Source organism: Thermobia domestica, chromosome 7 (genome assembly GCF_964235325.1).
Source record: "Thermobia domestica chromosome 7, izTheDome1.hap1.1, whole genome shotgun sequence".
Taxonomy (NCBI): domain Eukaryota; kingdom Metazoa; phylum Arthropoda; class Insecta; order Zygentoma; family Lepismatidae; genus Thermobia; species Thermobia domestica.
Window position 1 is genome coordinate 20,720,669 of NC_137460.1, and position 27,805 is coordinate 20,748,473.

A 27,805-nucleotide genomic window follows, 5' to 3' on the forward strand; every position below is an offset into this window, starting at 1 on the left:
TCAACAATTCTTTCTAGTGGTGCGACAAAATTAAACCTGTACGATTATATTATTATTATTATTATTATTATTATTATTATTATTATTATTATTATTATTATTATTATTATTATTATTATTATTATTACATGCTTTGTTGTACTGCTTGAGTTCAAACACTCCCAACGAAACGAGATTTGTAGTTGTTTGAAAAATAATCCTTGACTTCTTAAAACTTAATCCTCTTAACATATTGTGTAGCTACAAGTTATGAAAGGTGGGCAGGCTTTCTTCCACAAAAGTTTGTTCAGGGGGGAGGGGGATAAAATTAGAATGTGAGATGCTGCACTGGAATAATATTTGTTAAAGTGTATGTTCTGTGTAAGAGTAACTCCACTATTCCCAATTTATCTTTGCTCCGTGGGGCGATTGGATAATTTCGGTGGGGCTACCTTTCGAGAAGTGTGCGTGGAAGAAAAACTGAGACTGATTGCCAAGACCTGTTTCTCACAGGTTCGAATCCCGTTTATTGCATAGAGTATTATAATTTATCTATGATAATTTATTATTTATTATAATTCATTTCATATTTTTAATGTAAAGGACAGAATTGTGGGACATAAAACGAAAATATAACATGTAAATTATGGATTTTCTACCTTCTGCTGAAATTATCTCCACTGCTGAACAGAATCAAGTTGCTTACGAGGATGCGCCTCAAAACGTCGTGGAAACCATGTGCGAATATCGGGGACACAAACATGTCCTCTAATGTCTATGCTAAGGGACTGCGTAGCATTTGAGTTTGGCGCTCCGCATTCCTTGTAATGCTGTTAGATGTCGCGTCTTCTGTCACCTGTAATCGCTGTAGTATCTCCGATTAGTCACACACCTTAGCCTCACTCGTCAGCGTTGCGCTGCACCCTTCGTTTCATTACAGTCTAGCCCACACACTATCGATTGTTTCTTAAGATTTAGTTGAACTTTTAACTTATTTCATGAATGAGCCTATGGAATCTTTCAGTTTTACGTCCCATGTCTATGCCGGCTAGGCTAAAATAGACGGTGATGATGAGAAATGAATGCAATGGTGGAATGAATAATATGGGAGAAAACGGGAGGATCCCGAGAAAATCCACGCACACGGTGTTAAAATGAAATGAAATCTTTGAGATTTACGTCCCACAGAACCTGCCGTCGTACTCCGAAAAGGCATCTCTTCCATAGAAACCACTGAATTAGGGAGTCTATTTTCTTAGCATACATTTCTGTTAAAGGAAAAATTTGTGCCACATACCAAATTTGGAGCAAGTGTAAGCGTTAGCACACCTTATCCGTTGATACAAGGGAAGTGCACGTGGTTTATCTGCTTGACTTTGTATACGCATTTGTGGTTATGATCGGGTTCCATATATGCTGCTGTTGATTCTTGGCATCATTTTTTTTTTTTTTTTTTGGAATACCAAGTAATACCAAGAATTTTAAGAACGAAGGCCGACTGCACGTTCCAAGGGTTCAGCGGGGAATCTGGACATTGCTAGTTATGAAACAATAATTGCTTAGATTTATGTGTATTGAGCATTTGTCCACTGAGCAAGGAATACCGCTCAACGTGTTTCATTGCTTTCTGAAGATGAGAAAATTCAGTACGAAGTAGTGTAAAATCATCTGTAATAGTGGATCTTGATCCCTCGCAATTTTTTGTAGTAGGGGGTCAAGTCCGAGGCTGAACAAATACATTGAAAATGCGCAACCTTGTCGGATACCACGTTTAAGGTGTATAGTATGTAACAAATGACCATTTAAATTAATTTTGGAGAATGCATTTTTGTATAACGTTGTAATAAGGCTGATAAAGGATGGAGGAAACACATATGCCTTAAGTACATATGGGTCATACCGTCAAACAGGGGCGGATCCAGAACCGACTTCGGTGGGTTGTCATACTGCTACTTTTAAGGGCTCCAAACTTTGGGATGGATTTTATTTATATTTATAAGAAAGTTTGCTCTTCTGGGGGCGATCGCCCCGATCGTCCCCTAGATCCGCCCCTGCTGTCAAATGCTTTCCTAAAATCAAGTGTTATTACACATGCTGGGAGACGTTTAAACTAGTAATATGAAATAATATCCCGCAGTTTGGATAGTGCTGCTTGCATATTATACGTAGGATTGAATGCAGCTTGATAGGGGCTGATGAGCTGACTACATATGGGTTTTAAGCGGCTAGCAATCATTTTGGTAAAATCTTAAGATCGGTATTCAGAAGCGTAATAGGACGAAAGTCCTCAAGAGAAAATCGTCCGGATTTTTTAGGAAGGAGGATAAAGATCCCATCATTCTGTGGAATACTAGAGGGTTTAATAATTCATTCATTATTTCAAGTACTGTCTGATTCACAATATCCCAATATTGCTTATAGAATAGGTACGGTAGTCCATCAGGCACAGGGTTGGAGATATTATGTGATTTCTTCAAAACACTCGTCAATTTCTCAATCGAAAAGGTGTGCATGAGGGAATCCAAAGCGTCGGTAGCGGCATGCGGTAAAGGAAAATCTATAAAGTCTTGTATGTCGATCAACGTATCCTGAGGTCTGTCATACATTTGCTGATAATAACGAATTCATTTTGAATATCATCAAAATTGTAGAGGGTTTGTTCCCCACAGACATCAAGACAATCTATGTATTTGGAGGTATTGCGGTACATATTACGCACATAATGATAGAAGGTGGTCTTTTCGTTTTCCAGTTGTTCACCAAGATGTGCTCGACTGTACAATTTAGGAAAAAGTTGATATTCCACTTGAAGTAATTTTGCTTTAATGTGGTTCATGAGAGTAAAATTTTCCGGTGTGTTCGGTTGTGACCATATGTCATGCAGAATTTTGTAATAGTGTTCCTGGGTATGGAGAAGATCGGTGTCAAAAAGTGAACAAATTTCATGTTTAGCATAAGCTACCCACCACTGATTAAGGCTGTGGTAATAGCGCTGTTGTTTACACCGATATTGTCACTTGTGAAGGAACAAGTTTTTAATATCAAGGCGGTTTAAAAGTCGAGGTGGCAATTTCCAATATGAGCGACCAACAGATCGACTCACAGCTTGTGGGAACTTGCAGGTAATGTAGACGGACACATGATTAGAAAAAGAGGGGATGCGCAAGGCCGCTTCTGTAATATTTTGCCGGGATACTTCTGATATATAGATCCTATCTAAACGAGATTGTACTCGGGAGATGCGGTACATCATTTGGCGTTCTGCATGACATAATAACCAAACATTTGCGTAGGTGAAGCTGTGAGAAGAGTTTGCATAGCCTTACATGGTATACAGGGTGTTTCAAAACAACATCGACAACGTTTGAGAGGTGATTCCTGACATCAAAATAAGACAAAAAGTATAGACCAACCTGGGTGCACAAATGCTTCTTTTTGAAGTTATAGGCTGCCGAAAACATGAAAAAATGAATTTTAAAGGTCCTTGCTCCAAAAATATGGAATCTGTCGTGGTCGAGTAAACACTTTATTTAGGAACTAGTTTGTGTCCTGTCCAAATATCCATGTTTCAGAATCCTGCCTTACTTTCGCAACAATTTTTATAGGGGTAGTTGTGAGTGCTTCAAATTATATGCCCGTGGCCGAACTGCCTTTATAAAAATTGTTGCGTGAGTACCTTAGGGTTCTGAAACATGTATTTTTGGATAGCACTCACACTGGTTCCTAAGTGAAGTCTTGACCCGACTACGGTAGGTTCCATAGTTTTGGAACTATGGACTTTAAAGTTCTTTTTTTCATGTTTTCGGCAGCCTTAACTCAGAAAGGAAGCATTTGTGCACCCAGGTTGGTCTATACTTTTCATCTTATCTTAGTGTCAGGAATCACCACCCTAACGTTGTCGGTATTGTTTTGAAACACCCTGTATATTGTCCTGACGTGTCCAATGGTGATTCCACCGCATCCCAGTCTCCTGCCATGACAAGTTTGTCCGATAATGCTGGTAACAACGGCACTATGTCTTCATTATAAAATTGTTCCCTGCGTAAGCGGTTTTGCGTCCCAGATGGTGAATAAATGTTAATAATCGTGAACCCGTCGGAGAGGCAACGAATTTTCCTACCGGAAGGCAAACAGGTTATATCGTCCACTTGTATACCTTCCTTGTACAAAATAGCAGTTCCACGTTGGTGTTCACCTTGATTAATAATAGTATTATATGCCGGTAGAAAGGAAAATGAGAGAATGCCACTTCTTGAAACAAGAAAATCGGCATCAATTTGTGCTACAAATTGTTGCAGTAAGCACTGATTAGATAAGTTAGATATAGCATTTAAATTGAGTGTACAAAATGAGCGCCCATTAGGTAGAGGCATATTATTGTTGGAAATAACAATACTGCTACTGCAGAAAAAAGAATAAAGGCAAACAAATCTCTGAGAGAAAGAAAGTACAAGGCCAATCTACATATCGATGCACGATACTTAGAGTGATGCAATGGAGCTGACTCTCGACCCGGACTATTTTGGCGAGTAAGTAAATTCAACAGGCAACTGATTGGCATGGTTTTCTACTGTTTCCACTGATGATACTGTTTCTACTTGGTCATTAGGTGTTATGGAGGAAATATCTAAATCGTAACTGAAAGTTTCGGTTACAGTTTCACACATATCACTCGAATGTGGGGAATCAGCAAGATTCGGCTTTCGTTTCTTACCTAAAGGCAGGGATTCAGCTTCCTCATCCAATGTATGCGTGGCACTTAATTGCTGTTCGTGGGTTTTACTATTCACTTTGTTTACTTGCTGGGAAGACGACTCACATATTTCACTTGTTTCAGAAGCGCTCACTGGCGAAGGTAGTTCTTGAGTAGGCCCAGAGATGGCAGAAGGCGTCACTTCACTTGCTATCACTGCAGATGCTAGAGGCGAATGAGATGCATCAACAAGCTTGAATAAAGCCGGAAATGCTACATCATCATTAAGAGGAGGCACACTATTATCACATCTAGGCAGTTAATTTGGCGGGGTTCTCGTGGGCGGTAGAGTCTCAGCAACTTGCACATTTGCATATCCCCTTGTAGATGGAAGTGTTCCTTTAAATATTTCTGTCATCCGGAGTTCCTCAGCATGTTGCGATGCGGGCTGTCTTACATTTATCTTCTTTAGGCAAAATGACTGGACGTGTGCGCGGGAGGCACATATCCAACACGTTGTTTGTTGCTCCTGGTATATCATCGTGGCTTTCTGGTTGTCGAAAAACACTTTGGATGGAATGTTCTTTTTTCAGTAACATGGAAATAATTCGCACTCCATTATAAATAGGGTATGGGAGACATGCACGCCATTTTTCATAAGTAACGTTATGTACAGTTCCATATTCATTTAATACATTCACTACCACCTCATCCGACAATTCCATAGGCAAATCCAAAACTCGTACGCTAGTCAAAACAGAGACTGCGTGTGTAATTCGTACTTCACTTATCAGTCCATCACTGTGGCGGAAATTCACTGTTTCTGGGTTATTCGACATAAATACATTAAACTTATCCTCATCACCTATTTTCACATATATACAGTATTCCCCATAATGCAGTTGTATGGTTGTTGCCTCAGCTAATAAGGGTGCAAAGTTCTCACTTAGCCATTTATGTATCTCAAGTGCTAATGGCCACCTGGATCTTGTACTCTTATCGAATTCGAATTTCACGGTATTCGTACGAATGTTCTGGGACATACTGATATCAATGCAGTATATGCAGCACCAACACAGAAACAAATCTATATATCATTTCTGTTCATCTATATATATACACAGATAATTAAAGGCACTAATAGTAAAACAATAACCAGTACTGCGTAGTTCAAATACTCACACCACAAAAACCGCACCAGAGACAAAGCACGTCCTCGTGGTATGAAGGATCGTAGCGAGCTGACCACTGAGTCACCGAAGCCGCCACCACAAAGTTCACTTGGTCCGAGCTGTGTGTAGTTTCGTTCGAGCTTATAATATCTCTGACACCGAGAATTGTTGTAACTCCGTATTAAGAGTTCACTTTCATATGAACCCTAAAAACCGAATTCAATACATTGGGGCTGAAAAGTAGTACTGCGAGAATATTGGGGAACCACATCGAGCACGATAGAGTATATGCCTCCGGGGGGCAATTCCGCCATCCTAGACCATTCCTTGAAATCATTGATGCTTACCGAGGCATCAGCAGACATAATAGAGCTTCAAGCATTAAGAGAACAAATATAAAATAGACGAAAAGAAGTAATAATAATAATAATAATAATAATAATAATAATAATTATTATTATTATTATTATTATTATTATTATTATTATTATTATTATTATTATTATTATTATTATTATTATTAACGACTATAAACATGGGTGGCACTAATGAACCGGGCGTTTCCATGCCAGTGGTAAAAATTATCGAAGTTGTACAGAAAACAAGTGAAGTAATAATATGTATGAAACACCAGTCGGCCATGAGCAAGTGAGTTTGTTCCACCTTTCTGCCATTAAGTGCTATGTCTTAAAGAAACGCTCTAATTAAGTTAGTTTAATTTGAGTGGTATTTCGGTGAAGTCTGAGAATGTAAGTATAGTATACTTACTTACAATTCAGTATAGAGTAGTGTAGTAATGCTAACTTAACACGAGGATAAGTCAATAAGTATGTCCAATTAAGTTTTATTATTTATTACCACAAGAATACAATGTTTTTATTCATATCGTTTTTCAACATAGTCACCCTTTCAAGCTTTCCAATATCCTCTGCAAACAAAAAAAATTGATTGCGCTGTAAGCTGCAAACGCACCGCTTCCTTCACCTGTTCATCGGAACTGAATCAACGGGCTCTGAGAGCATCTTTAAGTGAAACAAACAGATGATAATCCGACGGGACGAGATCGGGACTGTATGCAGGATACTCCAACACCTCGAAACGCAGTATCTGAAGAGTGTGAGGGGTGGTGGGGGCGGTATGTGGACGCGCATTGTCATGCAACAAAATAACGCTTTCCGACAATCGATCTCTACGTTTATTACGAATTATAGCCTTCAGCTTGCTTACCAGCATGTTACTGTAACTTTTACTGTTTAATGTTGACCCCTTTCCAAGTGCTGTTCCAGTATTGGCCCTTGTGAATCCCAAAACACTGTGAGCATCACTTTTTCTGCAGAACGTTGACTGTTTAATTTCTTCTTGACGGGAGATTCCATTCTCTGACGTTTGCTCTCTGATTCAAAGTGATGAATCCACGTTTCATCTCCAGTGATTATTTGCCTGAGAAACACTTCATCTTCATTAGCTTAACGGTACGGTAGGTGCTGACAGATTCTCATAGGGTTTCGCTTGTGCTCTTCATTGCCTTTCTTTACGGAACCAATCTCGCACAGACTATTTGAAAGTTGAGGCTGTTATTCACGATGTCGCATGCAAAACCGTAACTAATGTCCATATGGATTGTCACTTCATCAACAGTCATTCAGAATCAAGGCACAGGCTCATTCAATATCATCAGTTGTTGCTGTAACTGGACGTCCTTCTCTTTCCTCATCCTTCACGCTAATTTGACCTGAGCACTTTTGAACTGTACAATTCACTTGTAAACACTTTGCTGTGACAACACATTGTCCGCGTAATATGCTGAAACTCTTCTATGAATTTCCGCTCCGGGTACAACTTGAGACCACAAAAAACAAATGACAGAGCGCTGTTCTTATTTGGTGCACATAGAGTGTGGTCCGGCCATCTTTACTTCGGAAAAGTGCAAAGCAGGCTGATGTGGTAATGCTGCAATCTACCACAGGCAAAGGTGACACCTAGCATCTGGTGAACATACAATGTCGTAGTCAACCTGAAAAGAAATAGAAAAGTATTGCAGTTTCTTATTGACTCACCCTCGTATAATTCTGGGATGAGAATCAGACATGTTTTTGCGGTACCAGCTACTGATGATAAAGCGAGTGTCGTCTTCCTGACCAAGCCGTCAAACAGGTTCGGATCCAGGACGAACTTCTGGGGGGCGATGGGTTCTAACACTGCTACTTAGAGCAACTTTTAAGAGCTCCAAACTCTGGGAGGTTTTATTTTTATATATAAAATAAGAAAGTTTTCTCTTCTGGGGAGCGATCGACCCGATCGCCCCCTGGATCCGCCCCTGCCGTCAAACCAGTATATGCTACTGCCTAGCACCATGAATCAGTTCACAGAACGAAATTTCAGGTACGTGAATCAAGTAGCCAGATCAGAGACTTTGGCCGCCATTTTAAATATTGATAATTATTATGCACTAAAATGCCTGTTGCCAATCTAAATTATTATTGTATTATGTTTCATCTCTTAGATTTGTTATATATCCCAGTGTAAACTGTCGTTCAGCTGTATCTGGGATCATGTTTATAAATAAATATATACATAAATAAATGGTCACCAATGACTACCGGAAATTTCCTGCCTGTTCAGTTATGAAGATATTTCAATTACGAGATATCCGAAATATCAGTTTCCATACCTAAATAAAACTTATAGAAAATGTATTTTAAAGTCTTTTTTTTTTAATTATTAGAAATTAAATCTGAGTTTAATAAATATTCTCTAAATCGAACTAGATTATGCCAATTAAGGACGTGGGGAAATATAAATTACTTTTTACATTAGAATACTAATTTTTTCTTAAATGAAAAACTTCACTGATATATATATATATACTAACAAAATTATAACGTTTTTACTGTAATTACTGCCTGTACACAGTACATGTTTCAATTTGCGTTATGGGAATAGCATATCGACTTTTCAATTAGGTATTTGTGCAGAGAGGATTAAATAATAAGCTCAAAGAAATGAAATTACTGTTTTAAACCTAAATACGTTTCATATTCACCTATGACATTTATCAAATCTAACAATGATGAAATTATATATATATAATACTATATTATTTTTCTGGTCAAGGCGAACCAACAGTGTGATTTAAAAATTGTTGCCACAATATTTTATCCAAACATGTTAGAATAATTTTTTTTTCTCCAAAGTTTTTTTTCATAATAATTTATATATGAGCGTCGTAGAAGAAAAAACATAATCCTTCGTCGAAAACCTACTCCAGAGCTATGTCGCCTTTGAAATGATATGAGTCATTCTTTCTACCATGACTAACAGGTCTTTTTTTCCTATACCCACCTTCGTTGTGTGCAGCGCTCAAAACCAGAACAAAATTGAAGACCTCCACCCTTCGCCCAACCTCTCTTTTCTCGCCCACCGGGCGAAAGGGGTAGGTAAAAAGCTTTCTTTTGGTCACTTTAAGGATGAGATTACCTTGTACGTAAAGGCAGGTGTTTAAAGGGCTATTCTCTGAGGAAGACTAACGCGAGAAAGAACTAAGCTCGAATTCGTAAACAGGGTGTAACATTAAGCATCGTGACTTACGCTATGTTGCAAAATCTGTCATGGACATCAATCAGGGTTGCAGTCTCCATATTAAATAACTAAAATTTTTTAGACTGTTCCTCATTCCTACACAGGAAAAAATATCCATAATTAATATTTTATTATTATTTTTTCCTAATAATTGAAGAGTTATGTGACTTTGTGACAACATTACAGAGTAACCCCTGGTGATATCTTATGTAAACTTTAAGTAGTTTATATAGAAGGCGGTTTTCCTACAGTACGACATCTAGATTAGGGTGGATCGAAAAAAACTTTCTTTTAGTTTCCGAGTTGCTATACCGCGGAAAAGTTGTGGTTAGTGATGACTTGAAAAATAAAAAAGAAAGTGTCGAAATCGGTTAATATCTTCCGATCGCGCAAAGCGTCTGAAAAATTTTAAAAAGCACGAAAAATTTAATGTTTTCGTACTTTTTATGAAAACAAAATACTCTCGTATTTTTAATGCTATAGTGATAAAACGTTACAACTAGTAATATTTAATAAGAAAAACACATGTTATATGTTTTTAGGGACTATCTTCCGTTCGCGCACGTGTGAGAAACCTAACAAGATTCCTGTCATTGAGCGAAAATTCTTATATCTTCAGAGGGAGCATGGGTTAGGAAAAATTAGTGCTTTGGATTGGAAGGAGACATCAAAGTTAAAACGTAGACTTGAAAGAAGAAGCTATACTTTAAATAGAGATAACCCTGATTGTTTACTTGTGGAAGAGCCAAGTTGTTCAGCCGAAGTGTGTTCTGAAATTGAACCTGAATACAAACCAAATGACTCTAAGAAAAAGGAATCTCCATCTCCATGGCAGATGAGAATTACACAAGGAGCTACAGCATTAACCTACGATCGATATTGAGTCAGTGACCGTGCAAGTTCTGCTATAGCACCTAGTATGCTAGAAGACTTTGGTATAATAACCAAAGCAGATACGTCTATGGTTATTGAAGGTGTAAAATTAGAAGGGATAGGATCAAAATCAGAAGTGACTTGCAAAACAACAGTGAAAATGATTTAGATAAACTGCGTGGTCTTTATTTTGATGGAAGAAAGGATGACACCTTGGTTATAGATAAGATTGAATCCAAACAATTTCGTCGTACTATTAAGGATTACCATTACTCGCTCATCAAAGAACCTAGTTCTGCATACATTGGCCATGTGTCGTCGAGCTCTGGATCTGCTAAAGACATTGTATCTTGCCTTAATGAACAAGGAATTTCAGTGGAAGACTTGGATATCATCGGTTGTGATGGTACTAATACAAATACTGGCTGGAAAAATGGTGTTATTCGTCATCTTGAGACCCATGTTGGGCGACCTCTGCAATGACCTCTTTGCCTACTTGATTTCAATGAATTACCTTTCCGTCATCTTTTTCAACATTTGGATAGAGGAACAGGGCCCCACAACATTTTCTGGACCAATTGGAAATAATCTTAGCGGGTGTGAGAAACTGCTTGCGATAGATTTTTCAATCAATAGATTGTGTAATTCCAGAAGTTGACAGAAATTCTTTGAGTAAAGACCAGAGATATCTTTTAGATATATGTCAGGCGGTCAAAAGTGGCATATGTCCAAGTGATTTATCAATTCCTGATCCTGGACCACTTTCACATTCCAGATGGCTCACTTGTGCAAATAGAGTTCTCAGACTATACATAAGTGAAGCAAATCCTTCAAGTGAGTTAAAAACTATAGTGACATTCATTTTGAAATCTTAGATGCCAGTGTGGTTTGAAATTAAAAACAGCAATACCTTCATAAGTGGACCTATTCATATATATATAGAACAATTGAAACATCTCGATACTTGCCTCACAATTTGAAGCAAGTTGTTTCCCCCGTCATTGAAAGGAACTCGTTCTTTACCCACCCGAAAATCTTTTAATAGCCATGATTTTTGATGAGAGGAAGCATATTAGAGAACTAGGGCTTAGAAGAGTGTTGAAAGCCAGGCAGTCTGATTCGAAAGGAAAAAGCATCAGAACCTTTTATACTCCAACTGTGAATTTTGAAGCCTCAGATTACATTGACATAATTGAATGGAGTGAAGCCAAGTATTCTTTTCCACCTCTTCATCGAAAAGTTTCAAACGACAACATCAACTCTTTCGTTCAACGAGGTGAAATACCAGATGGGGATATCAAGAAGTTCACCTGCCGTACGCAAGCCGTGGAGCGATGCGTGAAGCTAGTTACAGAAGTTTCGCTCAAAGTATGCGGATTCAAATCAAGAGATGGCTACATCAGAGCAACGTTGAAATCCAGATCTTTGATGCCTGAGTTCAGAACAAAATCTGACTATAAAATCGCCTCAATTTTGTAAGTCTTTCAAAAAAGAAAAACAAATTTAAATATGTAAATATTGTAAATAGTACACACCTTTTATGGTTGGGTGGATGGGAAGAGTGTGGGTGGAACTCGAAGTGCAGCCTCCTCCTCTGGGTTGTTTTTATATATAAAAACAAGTGAAGAGCTGCACATTTGTGTTAGCTTTGGAAATTATATGTCATAACCTTGGAACTCTCTCATTAAAACATTAAACATTATAAAACATATTAGAACGCATGTTATTACATCAGCACTATAAGGCATTAAAAATATCGCTGTTTATAATTTTTGATTTTTTTTTTTAATACGAACAACAGACATTTTTCTTAAACTTCATGGGCTTTGGGCGATCGGAAGATATTCTCTAAAATCATAAAACAACTGTTTTTATTATTAAATAAGGCATGTTGTAACGTTTTATCACTATAGCGTAAAAAATACGAGAGTATTTTATTTTAATAAAGAGTACGAGAAAATTGTTTTTTTCATGTTTTTTAAAATTTTTCAGACGCTTTGCGCGATCGGAAGATATTAACCGATTTCGACACTTCTTTTTTTATTTTTCAAGTCATCACTAACCACAACTTTTCCGCGGTATAGCAACTCGGAAACTAAACAAAAGTTTTTTTCGATCCACCCTAATCTAGATGCCATATTAAATGTCCTGTTGGTATTTGCAAAATTGAAAGGTCATTTTAGTGTATGACATGAATATGTACGCAATTAAAGACTGCAACTGGTCACTAAATTAGCTTGTCTTCATACCATTGGAAGGCCCAAGTAGACTGGAATTTTCTTACATAAGAAGTATTATTAAAATATGGTATGATGCATCTCCTAGAAGAATTCAATGTTCGGTATAACCTAGTAAAATTTGAAGGGACAACTGAACAAAATATAAAGTGATTTTAATTCAGAATAATACTGAATACATGATAGAATTTATTCTAAAACATTTGTCAGTCAAACCATCCCTAGTGTTAATATCACTGAATAATGTTAAGACTAGGTTTAAAGTCCTTCTTATTTAAATTTTGGTGTTTTGGTGCTCCATCACTCACCCATTACTTCAACCTTTGCCCTATTTGCCTAAATGAGAAAACTAGCACTGATCGATGATTTCTAAAGTAATAAACCTGATATAAAACATATCCTGCAATTTGTGCTGATCTTTCACTTGGGGAACACGACTACATATTGGGGGGACGTGTGCCCCCTCCCCTCGTAGCTAAGGGCCTGCCCCAGACATGTTGTATTATAATGCAGATTAAGAAACATAAAAATAGCTTCCCCCCAAAAAAATGTCTTTGCCTCTCCCCTCCCCCTCCAAGAAATTAAAGCTGGCGTTCTCACTGACGCTACTGCTCCAGAGTATGGAATTACAATCTCTACCGTTGTTTCACTTTTTTTTCTTTTTTAGGTTTGTAGAATCCCACGTTCTAGTTTGCTATGTAAAGCCCTCCTCCACCCCTTCTTGTTTCCATGACATTATTCCATTAAAATCAGGTGTCTGTCTATCAAAATTTGTCGTGTTGAACATTGATAATAAAATTTGCAGATTAATCCACTCTACTTTTATTTCAATTAAAAAAAATCAGGTCATAAAAGTGGAGTGTAGCTACATAATGAAATTCCCCTTACAGTAAAAATTTTATTCAGCACTCACCACCACGTTTCTCATATATAACAAATTGAAGCACTTTTCACAGCTGTTATAAAATATACACCATACACTCTCTTCTGTATTCAAATAGCTATAAAAATGAGACTCCACTTATTAAGCAGATGACAGGAGAGGTTCACATTGATAGGGAACTAAATATAATTATCCAATGTCTCTCTCATCTCATCTGCCCTTCACCCCGCCCCTTCCAAAAAAAATGATGAAGGTAGTTTTTAAAAATTAATGGAAAATGCCAAGTAAGGAATCCTGCTTCCATCACTGTGTTGACATTATCGAATTGTATAATGTTAGATGAGTAAGTGAAACGAAAAGATGTAAATGGATTTGTATTCAATATTCAAAAGCAGATCTGTGACTACTGAATTAATGTATTAGTGGATTACATTTAGAAATTTAAAAAAAGGAAACCAGCTTTTTTGGAGATGGAGCTTTTCCCCGGCTTTTGAGGGGGACAACAGCGTAATAATGGAAATGTTTTTGCGTCACTGTTGCAAGAAGTTAATCTGGTGCCAAGGGCTCCCATCAGCGGGGGGCAAGGTGGGGCGCTCGCCCCCCTCAAAGGAAATTGTACTTCAGAATATCGAAAACCCAACAGAATTTTTATATTAAGTACAGCAAAATTTGAACCTATATTTGAAACGTCGCTTATACTTGCCCCCCCTTGGAAACCGCAACATGGGCGCCCTCGTCTGCTACCTAAATGTACTTTTTTTTTTTTACATATGCAGCACATAAGTAAATGATATGCTCCAACACAATAAAAAAAGAAGCTATGGTTATTACTAGGAAGAAACAACATACTTTTTGGAGCCATAAAAATTAGTTTTTTTTTTTTTTTTTTTTTTTACGAAAACTACACATGCGAATTTACTCGTAAGTGCATCATTTTGTTCAGTACGTGTCAAATATCGATTCTTATATGTTTCATCTCATCTTTTATATTTTCCAACATCCGGATTTTTTATTTTTTTACAGCAAATTTTCTACAGTCTACCTCGCCCTCAGAAGCAAAAACATTTTGCATTCTTTTTGCATTTGGTTATTTGTCATACATTTTTAAATTTTTTTTAGCTATCTGGATAACCTTTGCAGATAAGAATCCTCTACTTGTCTCTATAATACTACTAACTTGAACCAATAAAATTTAGTGCATACAGGTTAAATTAATGTCTGTTCCGCCATCTTCGTCTGCATGAAATAGATCTAATTCTGTGTAAAAAAGGCTGTGAATACTTTTTTTCATAAACAGACCAATATAGCTTCTCATTAGCTGCAAATGTGTTTCACTTTCGTCACATCACATGACGACCTTCACTCTAAATGAAACGATAGAATTACAAACATAGAGATTACATTAGTGTTCATTCCGCCATCTTACTCTGCCTGAAATAAATTTAACTCTATATAGCAGGCTGAGATTATTTGTCCATAAACAGACCAACAGAGCTTATTATCTGCGGATATGTTTCACTTTCGTCACATGACGACCTTCACTTGAATGAAACGATAGAATTAGAAACATGGAGAATATATTAGTATTTATTCCACCATCTTGATATGTCTCAAATAAATTTATCTCTGTGTAGAAGGCTTAAATTTTTTTCCCATAAACTGACCAATTATTTGTGGATATATTTGACTCTCGTTATGTGATGACTTCACTTGAATCAAAGGATACAATTTGATAGAAAGAGAGATTACATTAGTGCTTATTCCGTAATTTTAGTTTGCCTGAAATGGATTTAATTCTTCTGTATTAAAATACTGAGCATACGTAGATCAAAATGGCTTCTTACGAGATTCGCTTTTATTTCGTGATGGACACTGCTCGGCTTGAGATTCAGTATTCCAATATAAGTTAGTAAAAAAGATACATTTAAAGAAATAATAAAAGAATTACTAATTCAGAGACAAGACACACTCACACATACATGTATACAGTTATTGATTTTCAACTTTTTTTTATTTACAGTAATTTGTTTCCAGAAATTTCTATTTGTAAGAAAAATGGTTTTGCTCAATGCTTCCAACATCTGCTTGTGACGTTGGTAGACCGCATATGTCACTACAAAATTGAAAAGTTTTTACCTCTGTCGACTGTCCTGAGAAAAAGTAATGGAAACAATGTTACCAGAAAGAATACCTTTTTTTTCAATTAATCTTTTTTTCTCTCCCCTTTCTATTTTTACTAAAGTTCTGCGTTCAGTTGTGTTTTTTTTTTCTGAAGTTCTCATTTGTTGAATTTAAAAATTCTTAGATTTTTTGTTTGTTTTTCTTCATATTTGATTTTCTTATAACTCCAAAGTAATAATAATAATAATAATAATAATAATAATAATAATAATAATAATAATAATAATAATAATAATAATAATAATATGTGAATTTCAAGCTTTTGTGAGTTTGTTTTTAACACAAAGTCTAGATTTATAAATGTGATTTTTTAAAAAAAACTAAAATAATACAATAGAACTCCCCGTTAAACGATCACCACGGTGCCAGGTCCTAGTCAGATGAAGTCGGTTAAAACAAAGATAACTATTTCATACCTCTTACACCTCCTACATTATATAGTACCGCTATAATGTTTAAAAAATATTTTAAAAATGCGAAGGACAACTATTTCAGTTAATATATACAAAAATTTGTCGCAATCTAAATTTCAATATTAGTGACTTATAACACAAGACCCAAAGGTCTGCACAGGAAAATATTTTTTAATACGTGCTAAGCAAGTTATGGTGTACGTTATCGTAAGTTTGGTCAGGATTAGAAGTTCTATAGAACGTATACAAGGTATAATGTTTTAAAAAAAAAGCCACTGATGAAGAACGAAAAACATTAAATCATGAGATAAAGCCTATTTTTGGAATACGAATCCATTTAAAAAATCTTGTGATACCTGTCCGCGGGCGAACATACCTTCTTTCTCCTCTTTGCATAGTTTGGTAATATAAAATGTACTGCAATTAATTAAAAAGAGAAGAAACACTGGTCTCTAAGGGTTTAAAATTTACTGGGGGTATGTTTAGTACAAGGGGTCCAGAAACACGTAAAAACACTAAATTTACAGGAGAAATGAGTGATACAAGTACTTAGACGTAACATAACGTAACCAAATCTAACCTAATCTAACATAAACTAACGTAAGCTAACCTGAAGTAGCCTAAACCAACGTAATATTGGTAGAAATAAGCGAAATTCTATCATTTTTTGGAAAATTATGCGGGACTCCTACACTAATATAACATAAACTAAACTAACCTAACGTAACCTAAACTAGCCTAACCTAACTTAAACTGACCAACCCTACCCTAAACTAAGCGATTGTGAACAGAAATTACCAAAATTGTAACATTTTTTTAGAGAAAAGAACTGGACCCCTTCTGCTAAACATAGGCCATTTACTGAAACACGTACTAAGGACGCACTCACGATTGGTCCGCCGGGTCCATATACCTTCGCAACTCTTTAAATAATATACATGTGTTTTAGTGACGGGGATGCGGCACAGGACCAAAACGCTATACGACAGACAATTCAGCTCAGAAACCTGTTTCGGCCCTATGTCGTTTTGCTCTTACGCCGCTGCTCTATAAAAAAAGAAAAAAAAAACTTTTAATCATGTGCCTTTAATTTAACTTTTAACCCTTTTTGACTGCACCAGGGCGCATTGACGGAGGTCCGTTTGCCCCGGAACTCCTCCAATCAAACCTCCCAACAAAAATTTCTGAGTAGTGTACTTTCCTTTTTTAAAGCAGTATTATTTGAATATAAATAATTTCCTAGCAAAGTGCTCCACCATGCCAGGTTTTCTGAGGTTTATTGGGGAACACGGCTGTACTTTCCCGGTACAAAAAAAGAGCGTGTATCGATCCTGATAAATTATATTTTTAATATTGTAATATTTAATAGAAAAAAAGACATTGTTTAAATTTTGCTTCTTTTGTAATATGTATATCCTTATTTCGTTCTTCAGACAATGCTGAATCGACGAGCGTTCAGTGATGTCCTTCCTGATCCCCCGCGCGGCTCCCGGCGGAAGGAGGAAGCTCGGCAGGTGGAGTTTGTGAGGATAGGACAAGCTCTGAAGCTCGATACCATTGTAAAAGGAGATGCACCCACGAGCCTAGCCACTACGGGACTATTCAAAAGAGCTGTAAGTAGAATCTATGACTTACTAGTTGTTTCTACACGTAAAATAAGCCTATCTTTTTCTTTCTTTACTTGGAAATGCTCCATGTATCTTCTCTAACCTATATCTTCTGTAATGTGGTTCATATACAGTGTATCCGGATGAAAATATACCAATAAAATTTGAATAACTCGAGAACCAATAGTGATAGAATCGTGCGGTTTTGTTTTTCGGAACTATATGTATAGCAGACAATTGAACGTTACAAGATTTCACGCATGCACATTACTCGTAAGGAAAATAGTATCCTTTACTGTTCGTGAGAAAGTGGAGTGCTGTTTTTAGTTCGCAGAATTCAAGTTCCCTGTAACCGTATAGAGGAGATTTATACAACGATACGTACACGAACTACCAGTCCATCATTCTATTGTTAGATGGCGGAAACAATTCTTGGAATTCCATCATATCCGTTGCGTGAGAGAATTTCTGTATGGCCGAAGTCCCATTCAATGGCACCCGAGATAGCCTGACTTAACTCCCTGGACTTTTTTCTTTGGGGGGTACGTGATGACTTTTATGTACCAGACTCAATTTCAAAATTTGGATGATCTAAGACAAAGAATTATCGGTGCTTGTGGATCCGTGACACCTCAAATGTTACACAATACCTGGAGGGAGGTTCAGTACCGCCATGATGTTTGCCGAGGAACAAAAGGACCACACGTGGAAGTATACTGAGGTAAGTTGAGTAATTGTTTTCTTCTGGACATAAAATTCTATTCTTTCCCCTTTCCGGAAATCAAAACTGGAAGATTCTATCATTATTGGCTCTCGAGTTATTCAAATTTTTTACTTGTTCAGTGGTAGAGCGTTCACCTCCGGTGCTTGGGGTCCTTGGTTCAATCATAGCCCACGCCATGTAGACTCTGTGGTGGACAAACACCGTGCTCGTGGGATTTTTCGGGGTTCTCCCGTTTCCTACCACTTTCTTCATTCCACCATTTCATTCATTCTCATCATCACCGTCTCCTTTAGCCTAACTGGCATAATCGTGGGACGTAAAACTAAAAGATTTCATTTCATTTCATTTTCAAATTTCTTATTGGTGTATTTGCATCTGGACACACTGTATTTCAATCCCGGCCTTCCTCAAGGGATTTTCCTTCTTTATAACTAACAGCATGATTCCTTCACGTCTAATAATATGATCAATCATCATATCTTCTCTTTGAACCAGTTTTCAGTGTACTACTTTTCTTCTTGTACCGTTTCCAACACACTTTCGCTTAATATTTTATTCACCCATTTAATTTTGAACATTTTTATATAGCACCACATTTAGCAGGCTTTCACTCTTCGTTCATTTTCCTCTTCTCCTAGAGTCCACATGACATCACAACGCCCCACTTCATACATAGAACGTTCAGAGCACAACTCCAATTTAAAAAAAAAAAAAAAAAAAAGTGTGAAAAAGAGAGACAAAATTTATACAGTACGCCTAATTAGTGAAATCTTTTAGTTTTACGTCCGATTGTTAACCGTGTAAGATAAAGGAAACGGTGATAATGAGAAATGGATGAAATGAAGAAAGTGGGAGGAAATGGAAGAATCATGAGAAAACCCACCCACACAGTATTTGTCCACAACAAAGCTCACTTGTTGCGAGTTGGGATCGAACCAGGAACCCCACACACCAAAGGTGAACCATTGAACCACCGCGGCCCCTACGATTAATTAGATGGACAATTTTACATATCGAGGGTCACCGCAAAAGTAATGGCAACTAATCTTTATTACAAAAATGGGAACGAAGCAAGAAATTCTGAAAAAAGTAAATGGAACGTCAGTATATATATCTAAACGTTACATGTAGGTAGTTTGGCTGAATACATATATCCACACCAGTACATAGCATGACAAACATGGGTGCAACAAATCGCTCCTTACATTGAATTAGAACATTACAAACCATTTCAATTACAACTATGCGTAAAGCTCAGAAACACATACGAATGGCATCTAGAGTCCTTCGACGTAATTTCCATTCATAAATTGTTACAACTGATTAATTTTTGTCCAACGCCTAACAACCAGAACTGAAATAGGCAAAATGGCGTAATCGTAGTTCGCGACGCAGGCGCAGAAAGAATTTTCATCGCAATCCGCAGCGTTGTTCGGAAGAAACGCTTTGAACTTTTACATAATGCACTCATTCTTCCATGACAACGCAGCAGCACATACGGCAGCGTGTGTATAGAATCTTCTTTCGCGATAGAGATCGTAAGGTACTGAATCATGCAGTATAGTCCCCAGCCTATCACATTGCGATTTCGACCTCATATCAAAACTGAAGAAACTATTGCGTAGAACACGCTTTCAAGCATTATCATAGCAGTAAGCCGTGAAATTAGAAGATTCACTTATCATAAAGTCACGGGTATTCGGGGCCTTTCATATCGTTTGCTGTGTCTGATGGATTCTTTGGGAGATTTCTCTGAAGGACTTAAGGTGTGTTTCTGCTCTTTACGCATAATTGTAATTGTTTTTGTAACTTTTTGCAATGTAATTGGAGGTAAAACACGTTTGTATATCAATTTGCATGTTTCAGAATTTCTTACTTCCTTCCGAACTTTGTATTGAAAAAAAGAAAAAAACTACTCACCTTAACTTTTGTGACTACCATCAGTTTTTATCATTTTTGTTTTTTCCTGTATCCTTTTGACTTTTTCTTTGCTCCGTTTTTTCCTTTCACTTGTGCTACATCCATTTCCTTTAATATTTTTGCGTTTCTCCATCTCTTGGTTTTAATTTTTTTCTTGAAGTAGAATTAAGTAGGACATATTGGATCCACCATGTTATTTTTTTTAAAATAATGTAAAATCCGCAATTTTGATTTTGCAACAAATAATAGTGTCAAATTCAAAAACAACAATCCTAATGATGGAGTACTAAGTTTCAGAAAGATTAAATTATTATTATTATTATTATTATTATTATTATTATTATTATTATTATTATTATTATTATTATTATTATTATTATTATTATTATTATTATTATTATTTTAATCGCGTTTCTGGCAGTTTGGGCGTCTTGGGCTAGAACTTGTAAGGGGACGTGACAAGCAAGAAAATATAGAAAATTTTATCAGTGTGTTCCGACAGAGAATATGTATTTGATATTACATACTACATATTTGATTTTGTTTCCTACGTAAATGAAAATAATAATAAGAGGATATACGTTACTACTCCTTCAAAGTGGACAGTGGGAAGAAACAATCTACTCTGATTTCTTTGTAGTATGACATTTTAATTTATCACTAAACTGGATACAACGTTGACCTTTTCACTGTTACATAATTGTATTTATATATTAAAAAAAAACTTACCATTATATGAAACATAATCCACTTTATTCCTAACAGATTTGTAAAGAGAATTATTAAAGGCCTATGTTTAGCAGAAGGGGTCCAGCTCTTTTCCCTAAAAAATGTTACAATTTTGGTAATTTCTATTCGCATTCGATTAGTTTAGAGTAGGTTATGTTAGTTTAGGCTAGCTTAGGTTAGTTTAGTTTAGTTTAGGCTGGATTAGTTTATGTTAAATTAGTGTAGGGGTCCCGCATAATTTTCCAAAAAATGATAGGATTTCGCTTATTTCTATAATATTAGGTAAGTTTAGGTTAGCTCAGGTTAGATTAGGTTAGTTTGTGTTAGGTTAGGTTAGATTTGGTTACGTTACGTCTAAGTACTTGCATCATTCATTTCTCCTGTAAATTTTGTGTTTTTTGCGTGCTGCTGGACCCCTTGTGCTAAACATACTCCTTATTAAATTATCCGCGTGCTACAATTAAGCTCCATTAATAGATACTAATATGATTAACATTTTTAAAAAATGGTGGACAATTTTCTCCCATTTATTGTGGGACAATGCTTTGTAATGTTCTCTGACAATTATTAAAATACTAATGATATAATGTCATGAAGCAATGAAAGAAAAAACGGTAATATTCGGCCAGATTCAATTAATAGTTGGTTGGATCACGCTAGCTATTTTAAAAGCTTATACTTACAACAGGAATATTTGGTAGCATATTAAATTTTAAACCTTTACTTGTTTTGTTTTGTATTATTTTTAATTCGAGTTTAAAATGTAGAGACAAATTTTAGAAGATATAATCGTGCATGTATTTACAAACGAAAGAAGCTGCATTTTGTATTATCACTGATGCACAACTCCCTATACATTCCAATTGAAACTAATTAGATATTTGCGGATCCCAAACGTTTCAGGTATTCTCTGATCTTACTGGCCAGTACAGATAAGACATCAAAACTCATGCCATATACATATAGAAGAAAACAAACATCAGATGCTGTCGGATCTCGTAGATTTATTTTATGTAATTTTATTGTTTTGTAAATGCGTATAAATTGTTAATAAAATTGTTTCTTTTTTTTTTACAAAAAATGAGTAGTAGTGAATGGGCTAGTAATGAATGTGACTTTTGGCGTGGGTTCGAACCCGCTCCAAGGAAAGTTTTTTTATATATTTTTTAATTTTTCATAATACTTTTTTCAATAAAATAAGATTAAAAATAATACTCAAAAAAGTGATTTACCGAGTAGTAGTAGTAGTAGAAGAAGGAGGAGGAGGAGGGGGAGGAACTAGTTAGAAACTCCACAGGGGTTGGTTGGGTTCTGTTCTCGATATCAAATGGGCAAATTAAAACTTGCCCAAATGTTTCTGCACATTTTACATGACCAATTTAACAGGTTGACTGCGAAGGTGATTTGAGGATACTGCTCCCAGAAGGCCATAAATTTCTTCTTACCTTTGGCTCAATTATGGATAGTCATATCACATTTTTGTCGCGATATTTTGCTTCTCCCGAAAATGTACGAATGGGAGCCGAGCATCATATGTTGTGCTCATGGTCTCATATGATGCTCAAGAACCTGAATAGGTTAGTAATTTGTGATATCGAGCATAAGCATCATATATGGTGCTCATGGCCCCACAGAAAAATAAGGTGAGCACCACATATGATGTTCATGGCAGTCAACCTGTACAGCTAAGTAGGGTAACGCACGAACACTGAAACCTTTGGGATCGGCAAAAATGCCTCCTGGCAGTATCTAAATTGTATCATTCGCTACTGTATTCTAACCCATGCGCTCTGAATGATTCGATTGGTTCTTGTTTTTAGTAGTTCGTGCTATGAGAACTACTTTGAGTGACGGCGCCACAGTCTCTAGTCAAGTGATTTAGTTTCAGCGGGAAACCTCTTTATACTATATCCTTTCTCTATGCTATATTATAGTCAATAATATTGTTAAACTGTGTGCCATGGGATTCAAGATAGGACTGTTTTCTAATATCTGTTTTAATAGTTGAAAGCATTAAATAAAATTTCTAATCATTAGTTCATCATCATCATAGGTATTCTGCCCTTACTGGCAGGTCACTTGCCACAGCTGAGGAGCTTCCATGCTCCACGGTCCTCCGCTAACCTCTTCGTCTTCACGTATGATCTTTCTGTTTTTATATAATCCATTAATTGTAGTCTCCCCCGCCTCCTCCCTCTCTTTCCCGCCACCATACCCTCTAGGACGTCCCTCATGATACAATTTCTTCTTAGGCAATGTCCCAACCAGTTTCTCTTCCTCTTCTTAATAATATCTAAAAGTTATTATATTAATATTCTTTGTTCCGTTCGTATAAAAATATATATATTTTTTTAAGAGTTTGCAAGTTAACATAAAGTGCACTCTTCATTCGGGATAGACTACAGCAGACCAAAGTTCTATAGTCCACGTCACCCGAATTAGCGTGGGGCATCAGCCAATAAGCTCGCAGTGCCCTGTTATTAAACCTTCAGGGAGGAATCTAATCATTCATTCATAATTGCCCAGAAATACGAACAAAATCAATTAGAAATAATTTGATTCCTCCCTGAAGGTTTCGTAACAGGGCACTGTGAGCTTATTGGCTGATGCCACACGCCAATTCGGGTGACGCGGACTATAGTATTTCATTTCACTTCATTTCTAGTTTAATTTTCTACAATTATGCTACGAGTTAAAGAGAAACGGTGATGGTAATAATAAAAGAAATGGAGAGGAATGATGAAAGTAGGACACAAATGGGAAAACTCAGAGAAAATCCACGCATACAGCGTTTGCCAACCACAAAGTTCAGATGGCGCAAGCAATGAAAGACTGTTGCTTTGAGGAGATTCAACACCCATCCATCCTTTCAGCAGTGTTCGTAGGTTTCCTTAAGAAAATTTCCCTCCACGGACAAAAAATTTTTCCCTTTCTTTATCAAATTTTCCCTAGTTTGTTGAATATCCAACTCCTCAGACGGAAATTACGTGATAAGATTAATTTATCTGTATTGAAGGAAGTGCCAACCACATTTGTTTTATTCATTTGCATTTTTCGTTTCTACTCTTCTTACTTTTCCTTCAATTTCTTTGTTTTACAAAAAGATACACACAATTATACCCAGCCAACAATCGGTGCAAGTCAGTGGCGTAGGGAAGGGAGGCCCAGAGGGGCTGCCCCCCCAAAGAGGTCCGGCAATGTACTTTGGTACTTTGATGTTTGTAATTTTTTTAATATATTTTTATGTTTATATGTTTTTATGTTTGTAATTTTTCTATATGTGCCTATAACAGCACTTGGACCCCCCAAACACATATCCTGGCTACGCTACTGCTGCAAATTATGCTACTTGCACACGAAAACTGTTGCAGAGCGGTCCCTGATTCGATTCCCAGTGGCTCGGTCGAAAAAGTGTAAAAACCATTTTCAGGCCAGCCACCCTGAATTAGTTTTCCTGGATTTTCCTCATTCACACCAGGCTAATGCCGAGATGGTACCTAACATATAGGTCCTTTCCTTCCCTTTCCTCGGATAGTGTGCTCGCCGATGGATGTCATCCCTCAAACGTGAATGGCTAACATGGCAATTGATGCCGAAAGCCCAGAAATCTAAATCCGAAAACTATTGCTATTGTCAGTGGTGTATTTAAGGGGGGATTCCGAGCTTAAATCCCCGACATTTTATTTACTATTTTAAAGTGACTGAAATTTCTTGCAGTATTTTCCCATTTCCAAGAATAAAGTTAGCAAAGCCTTCCCGAAACAAAATCGTAAGTACGTCACTGGCTATTGTATTGGTTTGTTTGTGAAGAAGAAAGAAAAATTTTAAGCGTTTATATTGGTCAATCACTCATCGCGAGATTTTCCCTAGATTTTCACGTTTTATTGCCAAATTCCCTTTTTCCCCTTTTAGCTAAATTTACCTACAAAATTTCCCTAGGTTATGGAAATTTAAATCAAACTACGAACACTGTTAGCTGTAACCTTGGCAAAGAATTAGACAACAACTGTGTGGGGTGGAGCATTGCCATGCAAAACGCACACTCAACGCAAAGCGACTGATTCAAATGACGGCCGGCAACGAACCTACACAGCTAAACAGTTGAAACTAATACATTATTTCTTCCATAGATGGCACTATATGCCGTGAGTGATTTATTACTAGTGGTACTATATTTCGGACTCAGGGCGGAAACTTTTGAAATCCCCTCGTACTCAGCGCCACACTTCGTCTACCTTAACGTCCCAGATTTCCCCAGGGACCCTTGAGCTACGTCGGAACGAGAGTAGAAAGGGAATATAATTCCCGTCCCCTAGCGAGGATCGAACAGTCCACTCAGTACTAGATACCTTGTATTCACAACGCCACTACAAACTCTAGTATTCGTAAATTTATGTGAAAAGAAGTTCCTAGCTGTACAAACAATAGACCCAATAGTAAGGAACGGTAGGCAATCCACTGGCCAACGTAGGCTGAAAGTTGTGATTAGCCACTTTGCTGACCATTTGCCAACCAACTGAATTGTTAACGTTACGCTTTGAAGTATGATGTCGGAACTGTTGGATAAATGACTGCAAAATGCTGGCTGGCTAACATGCACTTTAAACTGCGTTGGACGTTGCCTTTCGCAGGATGAAACAAGGACGAGGGTGGAATTGCCCACTCCTGGATTTTCAAAGAGGGTTGAGTTGTTCGAAATACATGTCGAAACATATTCCATTTGCTAACTCATAGCCCATATTTACTGTAGTTAATAAAGTTATGTAGTGTGTGTAATTACAAGGTTGAGTAATATTCTGGCACACAATGTACTTGTATGTACTAAGTACAATGTAAGCAGGTGAAAATTTCAAAGTATAACCTTCGTGTTGGACTGTCTGCAGCCACCTTCCTGCCAATTTCTCGATACCATGTCTTGACCTTAGATGCAAAGAAGTCAGTGACTGCTGTTTTTACCTGCTGGTTGGTTACTGAAGCATTTTAATTTTTCAGGAAGTGCGCTATGGACCGAAAAGGGTGATAATCCAATGGAGAAAGATCTGTACTATATGGCGTGTGGGCATTGATTCAATGCCATCACGTTCCTGCATTTTTTGTTGCGTTTTTCGAGCTGAGTGTAGTTTTATGTTATCCTGTTGCAGCAGGGCGCACTTTCAGTTCATCAATGCAGGATATTTTTTGCGTAATGCAGCATACATCTCTTAAAACTGTCGGAACTCAGATCGGCATTGATAGTACGACCGTTAGAAACAAACTCGGAGTAAGTTACTCACCACACACATAACATGACTTTATGCTTGAAACGCTTCTCTCTGAGGATCAGTTCTGGAAGTTGGCACATGCTCAGGCACTGCCTTTGGACATCAAAATTTCAAAAAAGACATAAGTTTTTGGTTACATTTGACAGCCCGTTTCAGAAAAACACATCACGTGGATTTTGCAGCAGTTGTCGGCACACGTTCACTCTCCTCTGGGCCTGACCTTAGATAAACTCATGTGACACAATGCGGCAGCGCCCGATTGTTTCTCGGAGTTCGTAAAGGTGACGTACTACAGTAGACTGGGACATGACAAGTTGAATTCACAATTGTATATGGATTTTCCTCGATAGCGTGTCTTAAAACCTCAGAATCTTTTATTCTGGGGCGACCGGATTTTGTTTGATTTTTCGACATTTTTACAACCTGCACGAAATTTATGGAACCAACGTGTTGCTGTGCTACTAACTGTAAAACACGAAAAGTAAAAATGTATTGTTACGATTTCTTCAAGTCTGTTAATAGTATTGTTACAGAAATATATAAAATTTAATCTCTTTCAGCCCTGGGAGCCTCATTGTTTTTACCCTGACTTTAGCCAAGAGATAACCTGCGGAGATTCTTGGGGAGAAAATCGTCTTATTATTGCCACGGAAGGCGGAGTTTACCTCGTAGAAGGTATAGTATCCTGTTTTTATTATTATTATTATTATTATTATTATTATTATTATTATTATTATTATTATTATTATTATTATTATTATTATTATTGTTATTATTATTATTTCTTTATAATATACTATAGTAGACGGCAGCCGAGTTCACGTTTGAAGTAAGCCTTTGACGCAAAATGTCTAATAAAAAATTGCTTTTCAGTGGATGAATATATCAACTTGAATTAGTTTCTTGCGTTACTAAGAATATACAATATGCTAGCAGAATCAGATTATCAAATTTCAGAGTTGGCAATGATGCTGTAAGCAAATACTATATGTAAGCTGGGATAAACGTAAAACGCCATTTCGGCTGCCACGCATAATAGTAGTGAATCCAGTATTTTGTTTCGCAGGGTACAAAATTAAAATGTTTATTTAAAATAGTATTAAAAACTGTCATATTTAATTATGCATATGGAAATAGATGCGAAAGCTTGATCTCCTAAGCCTCCTCCAGGAACACATACCTGTTACAGCACTGTAACCAGAACACTAAGGCAGGGAAGCCAAGATCGTCTTTAGAGAAGCTGACTTCAGTTCATCTTACGTTCATACATAACATATCAACAGAGAAGTTTCACAAGGGCTGAGAATGGTCCCAGGAGTCATCAACTCCCTGGCCACCACCTAGCTACGGACATAGACTGCCATGGATTGTTACGAAGTAAAAACAACTACAATGTATAAGAAGTGAGCATGGTACGAAGGGCACCCATCGGCGGGGCAAGGTGTGGCGCTCGCCCTCCCTAGAAGAAATGGTACTTCAGAATATCGAAAATCTAAGAGAATTTTTACGTTAGTTACAGCAAAATTTGAAACTATTTTTGAAACGTCGCTTATA

The 27,805-nt window shown here is 36.9% G+C and overlaps 1 protein-coding gene across 1 annotated transcript in view; it reads left to right on the top strand.

Moving 5' to 3' along the window:
• Positions 1–27,805, top strand: part of LOC145689883 (GTPase-activating Rap/Ran-GAP domain-like protein 3) — a 641,847-nt gene that overhangs the window by 574,782 nt on the left and 39,260 nt on the right. The window contains exons 14-15 of the mRNA XM_081764181.1: positions 17,444–17,623; positions 26,812–26,926. Coding sequence (XP_081620307.1) covers positions 17,444–17,623; positions 26,812–26,926 — 295 coding nt within the window. The remainder of the gene's footprint in view (positions 1–17,443; positions 17,624–26,811; positions 26,927–27,805) is intronic.